This window comes from Neomonachus schauinslandi, chromosome 13, assembly GCF_002201575.2.
Source record: "Neomonachus schauinslandi chromosome 13, ASM220157v2, whole genome shotgun sequence".
NCBI lineage: Eukaryota > Metazoa > Chordata > Mammalia > Carnivora > Phocidae > Neomonachus > Neomonachus schauinslandi.
The window spans coordinates 470210-493610 of NC_058415.1; the positions used below are offsets into that span (position 1 = coordinate 470210).

The 23401-nt window shown below is 42.2% G+C and overlaps 2 protein-coding genes across 2 annotated transcripts in view; one reads left to right on the forward strand and one right to left on the reverse strand.

Annotated features, from left to right (window-relative positions):
* The window catches only part of LOC110584356 (centromere protein P), a 241534-nt gene that overhangs the window by 91582 nt on the left and 126551 nt on the right, over nucleotides 1-23401 (forward strand). The window lies entirely within an intron of this gene.
* OMD (osteomodulin) lies at nucleotides 7885-15961 on the reverse strand. Its single transcript, XM_021694444.1, has 3 exons — nucleotides 15692-15961; nucleotides 9378-10331; nucleotides 7885-8373 (listed from the first exon to the last, which is right to left on the reverse strand). Exons 2-3 carry the CDS (start codon nucleotides 10315-10317, stop codon nucleotides 8045-8047), a joined length of 1269 nt encoding a protein of 422 aa, XP_021550119.1. The 5' UTR covers nucleotides 10318-10331; nucleotides 15692-15961; the 3' UTR covers nucleotides 7885-8044.

The following is a 23401-nucleotide window of genomic DNA, read 5'->3' on the forward strand; positions in this document are numbered from 1 at the left end:
GTCCCGGGATCGAGTCCCGCGTCGGGCTCCCTGCTCGGCGGGGGGTCTGCTTCTCCCTCTCATGCTCTCTGTATCTCATTCTCTCTGTCTCAAATAAATAAATAAATAAATCTTTAAAAAAAAAAATCACAGTACGGCGTCCATCCCTTGGTCCTTGAACGGGGATCCCTCACAGCCAAACAGTGATAAAAATCGAGAGATGCTGGTGCACGACAGAATCCCATTCAGTTATTAATAATTGTTCAGCCCATCATCAGATCTTATGAAAATGTCTCCCAGGGCGAGGCCACTCAGGTTTGCAGGCTTCTGTGCATTCTTGTTGGGTTCTAAAAGCGGGGCGGTTTCCGTAACGTCAGGCTTCACCCTTTCAGGTGTGTGGTGTGATCAAGCTGCTCTGAGCCTCTCTTGAGACGTCAGTGTAATACTGGATTTCCCTCATTACATCACCTACTACGTTTTGTTCTCTGCATTTGTACCCAAACTGCCCCATCTCAGGAAGGGGTGTTGGGTCCGGCCACGGTGCTGGTCTGGGTGCAGGCAGCACTGCTAGTGGGTGAGTCTGACCCCCTCATTCCACGTCTGTTCGGGCGAGTTACACAGATGCAGAACTGGAGGTGCATCCTTGGCACCAGGCAGGGTGGCTGCCCTCCCTGTTAGCCCCACCGTTAGCCCCACTTTTGCCAGGCGACCCCTGGAAGTTCTGACAGAAAGGCTGGAAACATGGAATTGTCCCTGCTCCCAGCCCTTGTGGTTGCAGCCCTGGTCCCCTGACCGCTGCATCCATTGGTGATGTGGGGAAGGAAGACCACTGTCCCTTTCTCCCCCGCTTTCCCAGACCCGCGAGAAACGCAGGACTGTATCCAGTGGGGACGCTCCTCCAGCCCCACTCATGTTCATGTGGAGTGTGTGCACACTTGTGAAGGCTTGTAAGCCAGCCCTTCATATTTTTATCTCCCCCGTTTTAGACAACCAGTGTTTTAATTACTCATTCCAATTCTCTATAAAACTCTTTCTCTGAGCTATTTCTCCCTGCTGGTTGTTGGACATCATGTGAGTTCCTTGGTCTGAGGAGATGACAGTTGGCTGTGGAATATCTTCTTTTCTGGTTTTCTGTATCTCTCTGAGCATTTGCATCTATCACCAGGTCAGCAAAGCCCAGGCCAGAGTCCGTAGCTCTTCCTGTCAGGACCCCTTTGTAGCCCCCAGGGCTACCACATGAGTCTGCGTTGCCAGCCATGTTCGAGACCACGGTCCCTGCCACACGGCCACCTATAGTCTCTGTCTCTCTTGTTGCCAGAACAGAGCATATTGGCATTTTGTACCTCAGAGGGTGCAAGAGATTCTAGCTTCAGCCCGTCTCCACACTGCTGCAGTCCCCTCACAGGCACTCATTTCGTGGGCCCAGGCAGCCATCTCTCGGGAGCGCATGGGGATAGATGCATGTCAGATCCACTCATCTTCCAAAACTGGAAGGCAGGTTTTCTGGTGGGTGATTGACATGTCCAGCATTAATACCCACAGTTATTTCCATAAGACTGTGCCCCATATGGACATTCCTTTAATAGGCCAAGATCCCATTACCGTCCTACTGATCCTATGGCTGGGCCATTGGCCACTGCCCGTGAGTCAGTAAACACCCACACAGAGGGGCTCTTAACATTGTTCTGTTCGTCCGTTGCTGCTAGGAAAACAGCATACAGTTCAGCACACCATGCTGATGTGTTTGTATATTCTTCAGTCAGAGTGGTGGCCTTCCAGACAGGATGTTGTTCATTCACCTTGGAACTGCTCTCCATAAACCAGGCAGCTCTTTGTTCTTGGTAGAGAGCTGTCCTATGGACAGTATGGACAGTAGAGTCCAGCAGCCCCTTGCGCAGCTCCAGAATCACTCCCCGGGGCGGGGCGGGGGGGCGGTCCCTGCTCATAAAAATCTCCTCCTTAAGTTCCCCACGCACTGCCATCCCCATTAGGGAGTTCCTCAAGCATCATCCTAGACATGGTATTTCAGGTTTCAAGACCGTTTTATGTCCTTCAGTCCTAGGGGTGGCTTCAATTAATAATGTCCAATAGCAAGGTAGTAAAGCCCCTCAAATATTAATTCTCTTGTCCAGAGTTCCTGCAGTCAGCACTGGGAGGCGCTCACAGGCTCTTGCCAGAGGCCCCATTCTAGGCTCCACAAAGGGCCATTGCGCAGAGAATTGTCCCTACCAGCACTCCAGCTTTGGAAGTTCCAAACACTTACCTTTACCAGTTTATTAAAGGTTGTGACAAAGGATCTGAATCCACAGTGAGTTGAAGAGATGTATAGTGCAGTGTCTAGGGAAGGCACAAAGCTTCACGTGCACCCCAATTCTGGCATCTCCTGTTCAACTGGAAGCCCCCCTTTTATGGAGGCTTCTTTATGTAGTCCTAATTGACCCAAGTCATTGGCCATTGGCCAATTCAACCTCTAGCCCCTCCCCCTCCCCCAAGATTGCAGGTGGCCTTGGGTCTGAAAACTTGATCTTCCTGGCAGCCAGTGCACCCCCCTCTTGAGGGGGTCCCCTAAAGTCACCTGCATTAACATAACAAAAGACACCTTAATCACTCTCTAAGCTTAGGAAATTCCAGGGGTTTTGGGAATTGTGGGCCTGGAACCATGAATGTGAAGACCCAATATATCTGTCTTATAAATCACAGTATCGCACCCTGGAGGGCAAAATTACCACCACTGAGAATCATTGAGTTACTAGATATTTATAGTCCCTTTTAGGCAACATTCTAGGATTTTATGGAAAGTCTATGATCTCCATCCCAAATCTTCTTATGCCTGAAGCCTAGTCATGTGGTCAGGTGAGATAAAGTGAGAACCCAAGTATTTACCAGACCAAAGGGTGAACTTTAATGGAGGAGGAGTTATGACCTGATGTGAGGAAGGATTCATGTTAAAAACTTACTGTACTTGTTTTTCCAAGTAGTACATAAATCCCCATATAGTAAATTCGCAGCCTAACTAAGCCTGTAAAGTAATATAAGTTCCATGTAATTTCCATGAGACTGTGATATTTACTTGCTAGGCATAGTTTATTTATTTAGGAATTTGGAACATATGAGAAACTTTAGGGTTTTTTTTAGCTGTTATGGTTTAATTTTGTTTCCAGCTGCTGTTATTCTTTATTTCCAAGAATTAGGGGGGAAAAATGGATTTGGAATCAGGAAACCAGGGCTTTATTTCTAGCCGTCCTTTGGGTCCTATGAATTCTTTGCAACAGTAACAGTATACAGGAGAGACTAGGTTTATTTCTTCTGTTTTTCCCCCTTGGAGTTGGTTAAGTGTGTTACATGATATGAACACATCTGCACTTTATTTAGTGGTCCCAACCAGAGGAATAAAGGGAAAATGTAGAGTGTTTCAGGTAATATGTAAGTACAAGGTAAACATTCTCAACCAGTTTTATTGTGAGCAAATTTATGAAATAGACTTTATTTATATCCTTTCTAAAAGCTAATCATATATTATGCTTTTGTTTGTTAACTAAACCTGATGGGCTTTTGGAATATAGGTGAGGTTCAGTGGGGTGGAGTCTGGAACCCACAACTAAGAATTCTTGAGGTATCTTTGGTGCAAAATGGTGGTTTATTAAAGCACGGGGACAGGACCCGAGGGCAGAAAGAGCTGCTGCCCCCGGGCTGCGAGGGGTGGCTGATTGCATACTATGGGGTTGGGGGTAGTTAGGAAAAAGGGAGGTTTCCAAAGAACTTTCATATGCTAAAGAGGACCTACGAGATACCAGAGACCTTGCCATTGTCAAGTTGAGGTTGTTTACCCTGCTAGTAAGGCACTGACATTAAGATAGTTTGGAACTTCCTGGAGGAACATTAAACTCTGCCCACTTCAGTTATCTCTCAATGGGCTGCAGGGTATAAGGGCATTTAATTGTATCTACATTTCCTTCTGGAAGCTAGGTTATTGATGATAGGAATGCTTTGTTCTTGTAGATTGCTAAGACATTTGTAAACTGAGGGACACTCATGTCTTGTAGGATTGTGATCTCTGTAATTTAACTATTTTTCCTATAGGGCAGCCAGGAGTGCCAGAGGAATGTCACATATATCCCATGGAGGCGGGGTTGTGGGGTGTCAGCTTCTGCTTTGTCCTCAGCTTGCCTTCTGTTGCCTCATCAAACCTGGTTCTGGAGTGATTTGGATTCATTTGTCAGTGGTCACAAATACAGTTCAGCTAAGTAGCTAACTAATACTTCTAAGTGTAATGAGAAAATAGATGAATTTTCATTTTTTCCCCTGCTGTAAATATCAGATGAACTGGTTTTGTCTGTAGTTGTGGTAGATAATTGTGCAATCTTGATGTGCTACTTATGGAAGTACTTACTTTATTCTTCAATTTCTCTTAAGGAAAGCATTGGGTTTCATTTTGTTTTTTAATGAGAAATACTTGGGGTGGGTATGAGTTCCTGAGGGCCATTTTCAAGTAGCAAAAGATGGTTGTTAACCTGCCTCCTCATTGGGCCCTGCAGCTGGGTGACCCATTTGCATACACACCCCTTTGGAGGGAGGAGCCAGAGCAGAGTTGAACCCTTCCAATTAGGCTGGAGGAGCTACTCTAGCCAGAGGAACCAGGGCACAGTGCCCAGGGAGGGGGTGGAGGGAACTGTGTTCCCCGCCCTGGCAGGCTGTCTGAGGGTGCTCTGGAAAGCTGAACTAGCAAATAGTGACCTGGAATATGTTTGTTTGGGGTGTAGGATGTAAGTACCCTCTACTCTCTCCCTAAGAAAACCTTTAGTAAAATCTCTCTTGTTCACTCATCTTTTGTACGAATAGAATCTTGGAAGGAACCACGAAATGCTGGTTACTTGCTAGGGTCCCTGAGAACACACCTAGGTCTGACATCTGGGGGCACTCAGATCTAGCAGGCTGCTAGGCTGGCCATGCTGAAGTAGTAGTCACTGCTTGTTGGGTACCTGGAACTGGCATGCACTTTGTTCATTGCTCTGTTACATAGATGAATTCTCTTTATTCTTTTAGTAGCCCTAGGAGAACCAGCTTCCTTGTAGGAATGCAGGAAGGGGAGCTTCAGAGTTCCAGATCTTACTCTGGCATCTGGCTTAGGAGTCTCAAGTCTGGCTTCTGCCAGGGCTTATCAGATTTCACGTTCCTTGTTTCCAATTGCTAAATTGTGCAGTTTTATTCTTAACAAAGCCTGTTCTCTGGGGATTTTAAAATATCAATATAGGAGGATAAAAAGATAGAAGCTCCAGAATTCTGAAAATTGGAGGGTTTTTTGTTTTTTAAACTGTGCAAGAGGTGAAAGAAGTAATGACCATGTCTTTATATTCATCTCACCTCGGGAGCTTGTTTCTCCACTCCTGCCAATCAGTTCCTGCTCACACATCCAAGGTACCACCTCTTCTGGAAACCTTGAGCTACTTCACTGCGTCCTGACCAGAAATAAAGTTCGGATATCTGTCTGTGCTCCCATAGTCTTTTCATAGTTACTGCCATGTTAGCATTGTATTTCTTTCTTCCTTGTGTTAGAATGAGTTGATCTTATTTTCTTCGGTAAGTTTTTTATTAACAGCTTTATTGAGACAATTCACACCTCATACAGTTCACCATTTTAAAATCTACGATTCAGTAATTTTTAGTATTTTTAGATTTGTACAGCCGTCACCACAATCAGTTTTAGAACATTTTTATTCCCTCAAAAACAGACCCTCTGCTCATTAACAGTCACTCCCACTTTCCCTCTCTTCCCCTCCCGCAGCCCCAGGCAACCGGGAATCTTTCTGTCTTTACAGATTTGCATGTTCTGAGCATTTCATTTAAATGGAGTCATACTATGCGCAGTCTTCTGTGACTGAGTTTTCACCTCGTGAGATGTTTTCCTGGTTCATCTGTTTGGTAGCATGACATATCAGCACTTCATTTCTTCTCTTAGCTGAATAATATTCCGTTGTGTATATATACCACATTTTAATTATCCATTTATCAGCTGATGGACATTTGGATGCTTTCCACTTTTTGGCTCCTAATGGATAGTGCTGCTCTGAACATTTGTTTACATGTTTCTGTGTAAACATATGTGTTTAGTTCTCTTGAGTATGTATCTAGGAGTGGAATTGCTGCATCCTAAGTGACTCTAAATTTTGAAGTACCAGACTGCTTTCCAAAACGGCTTCGCCATTGGACATCCCACCAGCAGCATATGAGAGCCCTACTTTCTCTGCCTCCTTGCTGATAACATCTGTTTTGTGTCTGTCTTTTGGTTCTAGCCATCCCATTGAGTGTGGAAAGGTCTCTCATTAGGGTTTTCATTGGCGTTTCCCTGATGGCTTCTCATTAGATTTTAAATTGTTTTAGGTTAGAGATAGTTGTATCTTTTTCTGAAATACCCATAGGGGTATTTTCCAAAGTAGCTCGTAATATTTAAATTTATAAGCCTATTTTTAAGAATTTCAATAAAGGGGGAGGTGGTCCTTAAATTTCCTCCCTTCCTTTTTTTTTTTTAACCTCTGTTGAAAGTGTGCTTTGTCCACATTACTAGCGTTTGCTCTGCTACCCTCACCCTTGTATCTTGAGATGCCAAGGGTGCACGTACATTCTGTTTCTTGCCCTTACTGCTAACCCCTACACACCAAATGCCTTGATGAATGTTAATTAAATGAATGAATGGAGTGTTGTTTGTGTTCATTCTGAATGGCTGAGCTTGTCCTTGGGGACAGGTGGGTGTTTTGTTTCTGCTAATGCTAATAACTTACTCAAAGAAATAAAGAGCATTAGGGGCTTCATTTTACACTTTATCTCCAGCAAAATAAAGACTCGCCAGTTGAAAACTCCTACAATAAAGTTTTACTTGTCTGGTCCTGGCCTGTTGTCCACATTGTTAATGTTTATTGTTTGGGTTCCCTGTGTAGGTCGCCCCCTCTCTCTTCCTCATCTGAGGAACTCTGTGAAATGTCAGCTGATAAGTCAGGAGAGCTCATCACAGCACTTCCATCACCTTCGTTACAAGGCGTACTTAAAATACTTCGAAATGATAGATTAAATAATAGGTGCGTCTAAGGTTTTAAAGAAGATATCAAAGCTTGTCCAAATTGTAAAGGAACTCTATTCAAACTTTAGCACCAATTAAATAAATACTGGCTGGTGTACATACATGTTTCTACTATATCGTGCTAGGAAAATGGAAGTGTTTTAATAAAGCCGGTATATTGTTGTGTGCTAAATTAACCTTGTGAGCAAAGCAGTTATTTATTAGCAAATCTCTATGTAAACTACAACAACAACAACAAACTTTCCCTAGTGAGTTTACTATAAAAACATTTATCTCAGTTAAAATGGAAGACAGATTGTTTTGGACAATTGCTGAAATCTGCTAAAATATGGATTGTGATGAGACAATTTGGTGTTTTTTAGTTACCCAAATGCAGGTTTTAGAATTTTGTTGTTTTGGTGCTCTGAGAGAAATACAAAGACCTATTGATTTCATGAACCGACAAGTCTTGGAACCTTAGTAGAATGACCTCTTCTGAAAATCAGAAGCATCCTCTGTTGCTCTCAGTGGTAGGTGGGGATGGTGGATGGGAGGTGGATGTCATGGTGATAAGATTTCACATACAAGTGTGAAAGCTTTTCTGGAGATCAGGTCAAAGAAAAATAATTGACTCCTAAGTGAATGGCTGTGCGTTACAGGAACATAAGCCTGGGCATCTCAGCCCTGACCTCCTCTAGTTCTTGACTTCTAGTGCTGCTGCTTTCATCACTCTTAGAACAGTTAATACCACTAGCGATGGCATACTTGCTTTTTTCCTCAGCTTGATAATACTTTATGTTTAAAGTTTAGTTTTTTATTCCCACTTATGATTCTAATTTGTATTTCTAAAGACTTATGTCATTTTAAGTAAGTTTGAATCCTATGTAATGATGCAAATGTTAACTTAAATTCAGTCTGATCTTATACGTGATTCTAGATACATTACTGTGAGCCTTCCATGTTTAATTAAATTAATATTGAATAATAATATTGTATAAAATCGTAAACGTGTATCTATATTGTTTCTTGCCATTCTTGACTTCCATAATAGTGAGGGTCAGTGTTTTCTTCTGTTGCTTCTTGTTCTGGACCTTCTTGGTGATCATCATGTTCTTCACTATCAGCATCATCCTGAAATCTCCTGAAAACTTGGGTCTTCAGTTGTATTGTTTGACCATTAGTGCTTCTTTGCTCACCATAATAAATAGTGTGTATATGAGGGAAGCAGAGGGAAACGTATGAGCTTATTGGCTCTTTTAGCTTATTTTGGTCCATACGAATGTACGTTAAGTGGTGGTAATGCAGTGGGTCAACAGATGGACATATCACTGTAACATTGATATCTGAAAAATACAAATTAAAGATTAATCCTGCTGCATTACATCTAGAATCCTACATTGGATTTTATTAAAATATGAGATACAGTCTTATTAAAATACTTATAGGTAGAATTAGGTTTAATTGGTTTTTACAGTAATCAAATAATAAAATGAAGAAAATGAAACTACAGATGAGTTATATGTTCAAAGTAAATGATGGCTTTCAGAGCGCATCTGTCCTGATGCGCACTGGGTGATGTGTGGAAGTGCTGAGTCACTGTATTGTCCACCTGGGACTCACACAGCACTGTGTGCTAACTATACTGGAATTAAAATTTTAAGAAACGGTGGCTTTGTTGGCTATTTATTTGTTACATAATAAATTCTTAGTAGAAATCTCAAAAAGAAAAAAGTAAAAATCACCTATAGTCCCAACTACTCAGGATACTCCTATTTTTTCATATACTCTGCAGTACTACTTGTCAATGTTCAAGGTGATAACATTTATTAGAAAAGACTATAAAACTTTAAAAAAAAAAAAAAGACAAGACTATAAACTTGGACGCCTAGGTGGCTCAGTCAGTTAAGCTCTCCTGCTCCCCCTGCTTGTGCTCACTCTCTCTGTGTCAAATAAGTAAATAAAATCTAAAAACAAAAAAAGAAAGAAAGAAAATAAAACTTTATAGCACACCTTCCTGAGGCCAGCTTTGGCCATTTCCCTAGCTACTTCAAATCAACTATTTTTATGTAAAGCATAGATTTTTTTTTAAAGATTGATTCTTTAAAAGGTCAGCATAGGGCCCCTGGGTGGCTCAGTCTGGGCTCAGGTCATAATCCCAGGGTCCTCGGATTGAGTCCTGCATTGGGCTCCCTGCTCCCAGCGGGGAGTCTGCTTCTCTCTCTCCTCCCCACTCATGCTCGCTCTCACTCTCTCTCTCTCTCAAATAAATAAAAATCTTCAAAAACATTTTAAAAGGTCAACATACTATTCTTTTTGTCTTTAAAAAAGATAATGAAATTTTACATACTTTCAATTTCATTATTTTCTAAGTATAGGTGTTGTAAATTTCTTGGAATATAGAATGCTTGCTTCAGTTTGTTGTGTCCAACATTGAGCTCTATAAGGTTGGAAAGATTAAAAATATTATATGGGATGTCTTGTAGTTTGTTGTGTGACATTCGTAGAGCCTGAAGTTTGGGAAGTTCATTGAAGTAATTTTCTGGTATAGAAGAAATTGAATTATTTTCTAAAGACAGGTACATAAGCGAAGAAGGCAGACCAGGAGGCATTGATTCTAATCTGTTATTACATAGGTTGAGCTGCATTAATTTTTCCATTTTGGCAAGTATTTTTTCTTGTAACATGGAATCCTCAAGATGATTATAACAGAGATCAAGCATTGTCAAGTTTACTAGCCCATCCATGGCATTTGTCTGCAACCTGGAGATCTCATTGTAGCCAAGAAGAAGTCTTTCCAAAGATTTAGGGAGAGGAAATGGAAATTCTTCTAGATTGTTGTGCTGTAGGTGAAGTTGTAGTAGATTTGACAACTTAGCAAACACACCGTGATCAATCTTTTGAGATGTAATTTTGTTGTGGCTGAGGTTGATTTCTTTAAGATGAGTTGCATTGATGAATGAATCTGCAGTCACAGCCTCAATTTCATTGAATTGAAGGTAGACCTGCTGTATGTGTGCTGGGACACGCGGGATAGTCTTGAGTTTGCGATTTTCACAGTACATTGATGATGGAAAATTGGGTGGACAGAAGCATTCAGTGGCACAGCCTAACACATGCTGATGAAAAGGAATTTGAAAGTCCTCATTTGGATGAAATTGGAATTCTGGTTGGTAGACATCATCTGGGTCTTGATCATAATCTTCATCCCATTGATAATTTTCATATTGGCAATATACTTTGACTCCAAAAAAGAGGAAGAGGACACATGCTGGACTTAAAAAGCCCATGTTCTTTTTTTGTCCTATTACAAGGAGGAAGCAAATATATTGTGGGAGAAGTGAGTAAATCCTAGAATAATTTTTGTGTAATTAACAGTTACTTAAAATGCATAATACATATATATCTGTATTGAAATATATAAAAGAATGTCCAGAATAAATGGGCAATGCTCAAACCAAAATTAATGTTTAAGTACCAATAAGGTGGTATTAAAAAAAAAGTCACGTTTTGCATTGAACCAGACTATATACCCATCTTTGAAGAGAATCCTAGTTTGTCTTGCTTACTATAGATTTACAATGATAACTTGACCTCTCTCAGCCCCAAAGCTGGGTACTCCCTCCACTAAAAATGTTGAGTGTTCCACTGACTATTTGGTCCCTTCAGTGATGGTCACTACCTATGAGAGGAGACATTCTTGGTCCTAGTTAATATTAACCAACATTTTCCCACTGCAGCTTCTGTTTGTGGATGCTCTTTTCTGCCCTTGGAAAAGCATGAAACATTCCCTTTTATGTAAGAGCTTGAGATATTAAAAATAGCTATCATCTTTCCTCTTAGTGTTTCTGTCCAAGCCTGACCATGACTTCAGATTTTCCCCCAATGAAACCATTTCCAGAATCCAATTATTTTGTCTCTGACTCCACTTGAATAACTGCCTCAAATCCCAAATACACACAATATTTACAGTCTATAAACTTTTAGCTTCTAATAGGTTATTCTATACATTTTTCTTTCTTTCCACTAATATTTTTGAGCTTAAGTCCTAGAAAAACAGATACTGAAAACGCACTCTCTTGTCTCCCAGGAGTTGAGGTCTGGTGGAGACTCAGAAAGACAGGCACAGGGGCGCCTGGGTGGCTCAGTCGGTTGAGCGACTGCCTTCGGCTCGGGTCGTGATCCTGGAGTCCCGGGATCGAGTCCCGCATCGGGCTCCCTGCTCGGCGGGGAGTCTGCTTCTCCCTCTGACCCTCCTCCCTCTCGTGCTCTCTGTCTCTCATTCTCTCTCTCTCAAATAAATAAATAAAATCTTAAAAAAAGAAAAAAAAAGAAAGACAGGCACAGTACAGGGAGTAGTAGGAGGGTGTGTAAGGGGTACGATTTAAAGAGGGGAGCACTCAGCTTGAGAAAGACCGTTAACTTGAAGTTGTGAGTGGTGGATGGTGTACTGGATGAGGAGCCTGAAGACCTTTATTTCCCACCCGTCACTTAGGATGGTCAAGCCACTTAACATGTCTGCCTCTTGCCTCATCAAGAAAATGAGAAATGTAATTGCTTGCCTGCTTATCTCAACTGGTGGTTGTGACAGTCACGTGAGATATGCATGTAAAAGTTCTTTGCAGATTAGAAAGTGATCCAGATGGAATAAGTTTGTTATTTAGGTAAAGGTTAAAAGGGGGGAAAAAAAAGAATCATACCTCTTTGATTCTGAGGCTATTTTTCTCTACCTCTCTCATTCAGGGTTTCATGAGAATTAATGTAACATGTCCTTGTGTGTCTTGAACTGACTGATTTCTATTCCATTAGCCATTAGAGTAGTACAAGCTATTTTTCACCATTGGGATAATTGAAAAAATATCTAAATCATTGTCTGTGACAGACCCCATTTGAGAAAGTCTACCCTAGATCCTAACATCCTAGATTCTTGTTTATTTTCTTGTCAGAAACTAAAAAATGTGTAGAATGTAATTATGTGTTAATGTGGGATTTGGAATTGATATTTAAGTAGAGTCAGGGACCCTTGGATCTTTTCTCCCCTCCCGTGCGCCCAGAGCGTCGGCCTTGTCCTTACCAGCGTGCAGCTCCTTCACACCCTAACCTGTGTTTATAACTTAATCCACATAGTAGCTCCAGCTGTAGTAATTCCTCAGTTTCAGTGGGACCTAAATATGTGGATCCCACTGTGTTTTCACTGCCCTTCGTTTGTACCTCCAGTGCACTCAGTTCCTCTCAGTGGCCTGGACCCCACAGCCCATCACTGTTGTCACTTATTTACACAGGCCCCAGACCCTCTGCCCTTTTTATCCTTATACTCTATCAGTAAACTCCAACCCTGTTCCTTCAGTTGTCTGTAAGAGAAAACAGACCACGCCAGCTGGTCTCACTTTAAATTCATGACCACTCATTGCTGCTCAAGGACGTGTCCTTACTGCATTCCTTTTCCCTTGCTCTTAGACAAGCCTCTGAAGCCTCATTCCCCACCAGTTGGGATGATGACCTTGCTGCTGCTGCCCTTTTTTTTGACCAAGAAGATAGGATCAAACAAAACGATGATTGACTCATATATATGTTTTGTTATATTTAATCTCATCCCTACCTACAGAATATATCAAAATAGCAGTGGTTTGATCTTTTAGAACAACCTGTGATTTTGAAACTCATAGTTTTCTTTTACAAATCTAAGTAGACTACGTGCATTGTTCCTTTAGTATCCGTGAGATTCATGGAGGATGTGACATTTGAACTAGACTTTGAAGGAATATTAGGGTTCTCATAGAGGAGGACCGGGAAGATTTCCAGATAGAAGAGATGAGCAAAACATGTAAGCAACAAAGAGTAGGGTGTTTGGAAATTGGTGGTTAGCTATTGAAGGAGCAAAATAAGACTGTCACAGCTAATCTGGACCAGAATCTAGAGGGCCTGAATTCTGACCTGTGGGATCTGCACTCAGGGAACGAACACCTAATTTAATTCATTAAGGTAGTTGAGCCATGATCTTCACACTGCGTTGTTCGTGGGTGAAGTAGGAGAAGGTCCTGGAGGGAGTGTGGTCTCCCCGCAAAGGACAGTGGTCAGTACTGGCTAACCCAGGGTGCCGGGAAGCTCCCACTGGGTCTGCTGCCTTAGTGACCGGTGCTAGACGTGTGTGTGAACATGGCTAGTCAGCCACCTTACAAGTAGTTACTTAGTTTGGTTGAGTTACTTCAGTGAATGGACTGCAGTTACTTCTGGGGGTGAGGCACTGTATTTGGTGGGGAACGCAGAGGTGAAGGTGTGAAGATGTGGTCCCTTCTATAAAGAGCATACAGTTTATGGGAGAGACCCAACATGGCAAACCATATTCTCAGACAAGGGGAAATAAGGTTTACCGCCTAGACCCCAGTGCCGTGGGTTCAGTGGCTTAACCCTGCTTGGGGCAGACAGGGAAGTCTTTGTAGTATCATTTGGTCCAGATCTTGGGAGATTAGCAGGAATGGGTATAGAACATCCTATACATTTTACTCACTAGTTGATAATATTTTATGTGTTAATTTGTAGTATTTATGGTACTCATTATAATGGAGCATACTAACTTTTTAAAGTACATGTCCTACTTCACTTCAGTCTCACTGCACCACGGGGTTCTACTGTAAGGTTGCTATGTCTCACCAAGGTATGCGTAGAAGCAGGACAGAGACCTACAGCTGCAGGGGTGCGGGGTGGTTAGACACGGAGGGAGTCTCGGAAGCTGACTGTTACACAGATGAACTTTGAAATGAGCATTGCTTATCAGAGCTCTGAATTTCATCCTTGTATTAAGAACAGTAGCAATAATCAATTAGTAACCTTACATTTGAGAATGAAAGTCATGACTCTGTTCAGCGATTATGAGAAATTATTGGGGGAAAAGGAGACCTGGGTGATACTTTTGATACTGCACTTAAATGCATCCCTTTGACTTGGGATCAAGACCTCATTATGGGAGTCTCCCTGAAAATAAAGGGATTCTTTAGTGTTGGCCGCTTTTGGTCTTCCTGGCCACCGATGAAGACAGGCTTTCCCTAAGGACAATTTCTCTTCTGAATCATCCCCTGAGGACCTTGGCTCTGCAGCCCAGCCTGATCCCACTTCCTTTGACCAAGTCCAGTTTTCTGGTCTGAAATCAACCCTGTCTCCATCCACAGGCCCATTGTTTCCTATTCATCTTAGTCTTCAACTTCATGCCTGGTGAGTTTCCCTGTTATAATGACCTCTTACTTCTTTTTATCCAAATTTTCCAGTCAACTGATCTCTTCCCAGCCATTTGCAAAGCACATTTTTATTACTTCTGCCTTTCCTGGTCTACAATTTATGCCTCATTCTCTATAGGATAGCTCATGGCAAAACAGTTACACTCACCGTCAGCCCTCCCACTTCCTGACCTAATTTCTGGCAGAATCTAGAACAATGCACAGTGTGTAAGTGCTCAAACATTTGTTGAATGGGTGATTGGATTAATAAATTACAGATTACATCCTGTTATCGATGCTTGTCGCTACTAATGCTGATTATTTCTAGGTGTTATTTTGCCGCAGTGGTTTCTTTAAATGGACACAGTCACAGAGAACATGGCTGTTCTCTCCTAGTGGTGTCTCCCATCACAGCACACTATTACCATTACAGAGTAATAGAAAAATAACAGATGTGAACAGGAATCTTTAAAGCAAAGGAAAACATATGTTACTGATTTTTAAAAGTATCCATTAATGTGAATTTTTCATCTTACAGCTATAAATGTTTTCTGTTGTAACATTTCTCTTAGTTGCGAAAAAGCACTTGTGCCTTCATAAGGAAGTTCTAATTAAAATGAGAACGAACTTTGTTCTGGAAAATTTAAAGTAATTGGAAAGCCTCGTTGCATTTTATTAAAGACTCAATTATTTTATTGATATGCCATAGAAACTAAGCAATAAGAAACTAGAGTATTAGTATATGGACTCAGATTTCTTTCCGAAGCAGTTTTAAATTTAACTCTGTAAATAGAGTAAAGTAGTGTACATCCCTATTTTACACCCAGGGCCTAAGGAAGTAAGACTCTTTTACTATTAAAAATACGAAAGTTTCAAAATTATTTTTAACCATAATACATTTAAATCTTAATTAACTGGAACCCAAGAAACTGTTTCCTTTAGTACCAGATAGAGCACTCACATCTTCCCATTCAGAAAGAGGCAAATGAAAGCAACAATATGTTACTATCAGGGATTTGGTCAACAGAGAAATTTTAAGAAAATTTCTAGTGAAATCGGTACAAATATCCTTCTTCCCTACAAGCAGAATCTGTCACCCTGCCCAGATGTATGGCTCACAGGCATTTGCCAGTTTTTGTCATTTAAAGTTGAGAGTGACAGAGGAGACAAAGTGATGCCATTAACGTAAGAATAATTCATTCTGAATTGAAAAGAAATCTAAACAAAGATTATTTATTGGGTAAATCTTAAATTAGAAAATTAAAATCATTATATTACTGCTTTCTCTGAATATTTTTACTAATCAGATTTTAATGTAGCTTTTATCAGATATTACCTCCAAATATTGTGCTTTTATGATCTATTTTAATGTTAAACAAATCAGATATACTTAAAAAGTTTTAACAGTAGGAACAGTTTCTTTAAAAAATTGAAAATTATTTTATCATCATACCTGTTGAGTTTGCTTTAGTTTTCAGGGGTTGATGAATTTGCAAATCCTGTAAATTGAATCAGATATTCCTAAATTCTTTAACTGAGTCTCTTAAAAATCCACAGTAACTGTGTGTCCAGACAAGGCTGTCCTTGAATTACTGTAGCAATTTAAGCAAATATAATCTGCTTGGAAAACACTTGGGTTGAATTAAAATTATGTATTCCTTTTCATTATCCAAAACTTTGTGGATTCAAATTGAGATGCTTGTGCTGTTGGTCACATTTATGTGGCTTACTTCCCTTTCTTTTCCCCTTAATTTTGGTTTGAGGTGTGGCAAGAATTTCCTCTAATATGAAAGGCAAACAGAACTAAATGAAACAGCATGTACTGATTACTGTTTTTATTTTCATTTTCATGCCAAGGAATTCTCCAAATTAAGGTCGCCTGTAACTTGGAGCTCAGTGTCTCAGCATTTTAAGGTGGAATTCAAGAGTGGTCTTGAAATGTCCTTTGTCTGAAACCTCACATTCACACCAGGGCTTTCCTTTATCAAAGACAAGCAACCCAGATTAGAAATATAGCTTGCACATCTAGTTTACCTTTTTTTTCTTTTTTAAGATTTTATTTATTTGAGAGAGAGAGAGAGAGAGAGAGCACGAGCAGGGGGAGAGGGAGAAGCAGGCTCCCCGCTGAGCCAGGAAGCAAGGAGCCCTACTACACAGGGCTGGATCCCAGGACCCCGAGATCATGACCTGAGCCGAAGGTGGTTCCTTACCGACTGAGCCACCCAGGCGCCCCTCTAGTTTACTTTTTAAACGAAGGGACTTGTCATTATTGACACAGATTAAATATGTAACTTTTCCACACAAAGAATTATACCTTCTTTTCTGTTCGCTTTCACTGTTCTCCCCTTCCTCCCAAATATCTGCACTAGAATGCCTGCTAAAAACCTTTTTTTTTTTTAAAGATTTTATTTTTATTTATTTGACAGAGAGAGACACAGCGAGAGAGGGAACACAAGCAGGGGAAGCAGGAGAGGGAGAAGCAGGCCTCCCGCCGAGGAGGGAGCCCGATGTGGGACTCTATCCCAGGACCCCGGGACCATGACCTGAGCCGAAGGCAGACGCTTAACCATCTGAGCCACCCAGGCGCCCCTAAAATGACATTTTATTTATTTTTTAAGATTTTATTTATTTATTTGACAGAGAGAGATAGTGAGAGCAGGGGGAGTGGGAGAGGGAGAAGCAGGCTCCCCGCTGAGCAGGGAGCCCGATGTGGGACGATCCCAGGACCTTGGGATCATGACCTGAGCCGAAGGCAGACGCTTGACGACTGAGCCACCCAGGCGCCCCTTCTTTTTCTTTTTTTTAAAGATTTTATTTATTTGACAGAGAGAGAGACACAGCGAGAGAGGGAACACAAGCAGGGGGAGTGGGAGAGAGAGAAGCAGGCTTCCCGCGGAGCAGGGAGCCCAATGCGGGGCTCGATCCCAGGACCCTGGGATCGTGACCTGAGCCGAAGGCAGACACTTAACGACTGAGCCACCCAGGTGCCCCCTGCTATAAACCTTTGAAACAAAAATTAATCTGGTGATAGAATTTACTGTCTTGCACTCGGAAGGTAGATCTCTGATTTGCCTCTTTAGGTTAGTACAAAAATAATTTTATAGTATTGATTAAAATGGCATTAGGAACTTCTGTTTCCTTTATTTTGTAGATGTAGAAAATCCCTTCACTGAGTTATTTCTCCTGAGGAATAGTGGTTAACTGCTTAAATGCTACATTTTTTTCCTAGCATGTTTTTTTATTTTAAACAGAGAGTTAATTTGTATTTCTTGGCAGTGAACTTTTAGTTCATGCTTTGGAAGACTCTTTTAAAGTTTGTACAAACTAATAAGGTAAAGTGAATCCCAGAATTTGTTTTTGTGTCCTAGGATAGTGTTTACCATTAGATTTTTACAAGGAAATCACAGGGTTTATTTTGTTATACTTCAGGTTTTTTAAAAGCGTGCTGTGTTTCAAGTGATGGTTGGCAGTACTATAAAAATCTCGTCTATTATTTGAGACACTGGTATGTGAAACATGGCAGACTGTATTTGGGCCAAGATTTCATCTTGTTGCTGATCTTTTCCATATGTTTCCTATTAGTCTTTGTTCTTGAACCTCAGGCTTCCATACTAAAGAAGAGAGAGCAAATCTATGTAATTTTCCCAAGAATTTAGTTTTATGTGCCCTCAGAGTTCTTACGGAAGATAAACTTGAAATCAAAAGCTTAATTTTTATATAATTCCTCATTTAACACTGTGATTTGAACTTGTGATCGTGATTATGTTGTTCATGTTCCTAACACATGTGGAAAGAATATTTATCAATATAGCTAGAGCACCTAGAATCACTCGTGTCTAGGAAATTTGAAAGAGGTGGACTGTGTCCAGGAGGTTTAGGTTGGGAGGCGGGGTAGTAAGAGGAGTGTTGGTTCACGTCAGACCGTATAGGAAAAGTAGAAGCTGTAAGTGACTGTGATAGTTCAGTGTTTCAGTTCGGTGGGTATAATTGCAGCAGTCGAAGAGAGAAGTCCATTGAATTGATGGAAAGTCTAAATTATATTCTATGGTGATAATTTGATTGAAGTAGATACAGTACCTTCATAGCTGAATAGTGCCGGTGGAGAAAGGCCAGACTGAGATCTGCCTAATTGTGGTAATCAGGGATTTTTTTCTTTATACTCATTCAGCTAATATTTTTTAGCACCTGATTTGTTCAAGGCAGTTGTAAGTGCTGGGGACTCAGCAACACAAGTTTCTATTGTCATGGAACAGGAAAACAGAAAATAAACATATGAAGTGGTTCAGAATGCAGTGGAGGAGAATGAAGCAAGGAAGAGGGGGTCAAAATGAGTGAGCACGGACACAGGTCAGCAGTTCTGACCTCCTGCGCGCCTGCGCTCCAACAGAGCGGTCACACGGCTGGGTGGCGGGTGGCAGAGCCAGGTGTCTCGCTGCTGGAGGGAGGTTACAGATAAGCAAGGGGAGGCAGCCGGAAGGACGCCCGCGGCGATGGGCCAGAGCTGGAGACGTCAGCATGAACCCATGTTCAGCTTGACATATGCACAGGTGGCTCCATCGAGAAATGTCTGTAGACGTGTGTGTGCATGGGCCGCTGTACCCACACCTGTCCCCTGGCCCAGTCGGCTGGGAGGGCGTCGAGGCCGTGATGCTCCGGCAGCAGCAAGCACCCAGCACCCAGCACCCAGACCTTGGCTGCTGCTGCTGCTCTTTAAAGATCTTATGTATTTATTTATTTATTTTTAAGGATTTTTTTTTATTTATTTGAGAGAGAGAATGAGAGAGAGAGAGAGCACATGAGAGGGGGGAGGGTCAGAGGGAGAAGCAGACCCCCTGCTGAGCAAGGAGCCCGATATGGGACTCGATCCCGGGACTCCAGGATCATGACCTGAGCCGAAGGCAGTCGTTTAACCAACTGAGCCACCCAGGCGCCCACGATCTTATGTATTTATTTGAGAGAGAGTGTGTGTGTGCGTGCCGGGGTCAGGGGCAGAGGGAGAGGGAAAGAGAATCTCAAGCAGACTCAGAGCTGAGCACAGGGCTCACTCAATCCCACGACCCCGAGATCATGACCTGAGCCAAATGAAGAGTCGGACGCTTAACTGACTGAGCCACCCAGGCGCCCCCAGTTCTTGGCTTCTAACACCCTCTCCAATAAAAGAAACCAGGCTCCTTGAAGAAGTGGCTGATTCCAGCACTGGGGCACGGATGAGCCTGGAGTACCTTGCAGCACCAGAGTTGCTAGGAAAGAAATGGGAAATCGATGTACCTTCTCAGTTTTACTGTGAACCTAAAAACTGCTCTAAAAGGGGCGCCTGGGTGGCTCAGTTGGTTAAGCGTCTGCCTTCAGCTCGGGTCATAATCCCAGGATCCTGGGATCGAGCCCCACATGGGGCTCCTGGCTCAGCCGGGAGTCTGCTTCTCCCTCTCCCTCTGCCTCTCCCACTGCTCATGCTCTCTCTCTCTCTCTCTGCATCTCTGTGTCTCAAATGAATAAATAAAATCTTTAAAATAAATAAATAAATAAATAAATAATAAAATAAAATAAAAAAATAAAAGGGGCGCCTGGGTGGCTCAGTTGGTTAAGCGACTGCTTTCGGCTCAGGTCATGATCCTGGAGTCCCTGGATCAAGTCCCGCATCGGGCTCCCTGCTCGGCAGGGAGTCTCCTTCTCCCTCTGACCCTCCCCCCTCTCATGTGCTCTCTCTCTCTCATTCTCTCTGTCTCAAGTAAATAAATAAAATCTTTAAAAAAAAAAAAAAACCTGCTCTAAAAGATTAAGTCTATTTAACAAATTTTTAAGAAAGGAAATTACTATTTTAGATAGTTTAGCAGAGACCTGAATATAGTGAGGGAGCAAGCCACAACGGTATCAAAAGGAAAAAGACAGTATGGCTGGGGCTGGGTGATCTGGGCAAGGGGAGGGTACCCTCAGAGAGGCAGCCAGGGCCAGCGTCACCATCAACATAGGCTTCTGACGTGCTTGGAAGCCTCAAAGCATTCTACATCAAATCACGTTTAGGAGGTACACTTGACATTTAGCTGATAAACTGCTTCCATCAGAAAGATCATTCAGGCAGCCCTACAGAGGTAGCCCAAACACTAGACATAGCATGTGCCCAACAGAGTCCATCTTTGTTCCTGTGCCCCTCACGGCTTCCATTTCCCACATGGTTCTCTTTTCCCGTAAATGGTGTCCCCGTCCCAACTTCACCCACTGTCTGACGTAAGCCAGAAGGTTGGGAGTTGTTTAAATGAGTGCATCCCAAAATGTGGCAGGAGATCCATCAGTGTGTGAATTGCTAATTTAAAATTTCAGGTGGCATCATCTCTATACCTTAGACCTTCAGAACCAGAAGCTCTGAGCGCAGGCCCAACAACTTAACATTTTTAACAGGTCTGCGAGGTGCCGTGAAAACTTGAGAACCACTGATCTAAATCACCTTCTGTCCCTTACTTTCAAATTGGATCTGTTCCTGAGTCCTTTGTGATCTAGCGCAGGAGTGTCTTTTTGGTGTGTCTGTGTCTCTTGGTCGGTAACTGACATGTCTCCCTCAGATGTTGCAGTGGCGTCTTGACTCTTCTCCCTGTGTTTGCACATCTCCTTCTCCAGTCCAGTTTTCATCTTCTGTATTAAAATAAATCTAATTGTACCATGCCTCTGCTTAAAATCCTCTAGTGTTGCCTCATATTTTAAAATAAATTCCAAACAGGGGCACCTACGTGGCTCAGTCGGTTAGGCATTCAACTCTTGGTTTCCAGATCATGATCAGGTCATGATCTCAGGTCCTGGGATAGAGCACTGCGTGGGGCTCTGCACTCAGTGGGGCGTTGGCCTGAGGATTCTCTCTCTCTCTCTCTCTCTCCTTCTCCCTCTGCCCCCTCCCGCCCACCCTCTCTCTCCCTAAAATAAATACATAAATCTTAAAAAATATAAATTCCAAACATAGGGGCACCTGCCTAGCAAAGTTGGTAAAGCATGTGACCTTGATCTCTGGATCGTCATTTCAAGCCCCATGTTGAGCATAGATCTTAATAAATAAATAAATGAATAAATGTAGCACTTAATTAATTCAAAAAAATAAAAATAAATTCCAGACATGACCTTCTCCTTTGGGGAAACTCTGAAGGCCTACCTCTTGCCTGTTCCTGGACTAGCTGATTTGTGTTTCTGGGCTGCTTTCTGGCCTCAAGTTGCCCTGCTCCTTCCTGTTCCTTCATGAAGACACCAGCTGAATGTCCTACAGTTCAACTCAGTTCTGACACTGTCTACCCAGAGTTAACATCACATCTCACAGGTTAAGGGCTCAGTCCCACAATACTGCCCCCACTTTGGATGCCAGTCACAAGTAGTAGGTCTTCGGGTTAGATAATTTTCTGTAATGGCTAACAGAACTCCAACGCTTATGTTTATTGGTTTATTATTTAATAAAGCACATGGTAAAGGATATGGGTGTAAAGCTAGAGAGGGGATACATGCTATGAGGTCTGGAGGGGTCCTGAGCCCAGGTACGCTCTGCTCCCAGCTCATGCATGTGCTTGCCAACCTGGAATCTCTCTGAACCCTGTACCTTAGGGATTTTTGTTTAGGCTTCCTCACGTAGGTGTGTTGGATGATTAACCCAATTTCTAGCCCCTCTCCTTCCTCAGAGGATGGGGGGGCGGGGCTGAAAGTTCAAAGCTTCTGATCATGGCAGGTCTTTCTCATGACCAGCCCTCATCCACAAACCATCAGGGAGCCCATGCACGCAAAGTCACCTCCTTAGAACAAAAGATACTCCTATCACCCAGGAAATTCCAAGTGATTTCGGAGCTCTCTGTCAGGAACTGGGGGCAGACATCAAATGTATATTTCTTATGTCACAGTGGTACACCACAAAAATTCTTCCTGCAGCTTCTGTCCCCAAACACCTGGTTCCCATCCCAGCGGCCACTGCTAAGGGCTGCCACATTGTCTGACTCCAGGGGACACATTCACTGCTGTTGAGACCTTTGGTAGAATACAGTGTTAGCATTTTCTTGTGAATCTTTCCAGAGATACTTTATGCACCTACGTGTATATTTAGCAAATACATACATTTAAAAATTATTTTTAAAAAGAATTCTTACGTGAAATTTTCATGTTTCTAATCTTTTCCTAATACAAACATTGATGCAGTTAATAACCTTTTATATGTCATTGTACATGTGTGTAAATATATTTGAGTGATCTGCAGGCTGGGCATGCATGTGTGTAATTAATTGCTCTCCACAGAGTGCCAGGGGCCTGTGTAAAATCCTCCTTGGTGTAGTGTATTAAGGTTTTATCTCTGGTGATCGAGGAGGTTAAATGACTCTTACTGTGAGTCTGTTTGAATATCTATTAGATTGCACAGCTCTCTTTGCTTCTTTTTCTGGAGCTAGCTGTATCTTTTACTTTTTTTTCTATTGTGTTGTAGGCTTCTCTGATTGAGTTTTAGGATTTCTTTATAAGTGAAATTAGGCCTCTGAGCTATGACTCGGAGCTGTTATTTTCCAATTTGTCATTTGTATTTGTCTTTGCTCATAAGGTTTTGCCACAGGACTTTATGTGGTCGAGCTTATTGTATTTCTACTTAAGGCCCTCCGGCTTCTTATGTCAGAGTTAGAACCATCTTCCGCACTTCTGCGTTGTCAGAAAATTCTCCCATTGGTTTCCACAGTTTCTTCTAGGACCACTATGGTTTCTTTGTTGTTTTTAGTATTTGCATTTAAATCTCTGATTTGTTAGAATTTATAGTTCTTGTACAGTGTTACCTCCTGTTTTGCAGGCAGCTCTGCCCATGTCCCAGTGGCATTCATTGAACAGCCGCCTTCCCCTGTCCAGTGTAAAAGGCCACCCACTGCTGACAGATCATTTCTGGACATTCCATTCTTTTTTTTTTTTTAAGATTTTATTTATTTTTTTTGACAGGGAGAGACACAGCGAGAGAGGGAACACAAGCAGGGGGAGTGGGAGAGGGAGAAGCAGGCTCCCCGCGGAGCAGGGAGCCCGATGTGGGACTCGATCCCAGGACCCTGGGATCATGACCTGAGCTGAAGGCAGACGCTTAACGACTGAGCCACCCAGGCACCCCTGTTGCTTTTTTAAAATTATATTTGTATAGCCTATCATTTTCCATCCTTTTGCTTTTTTTTTTTTTTTT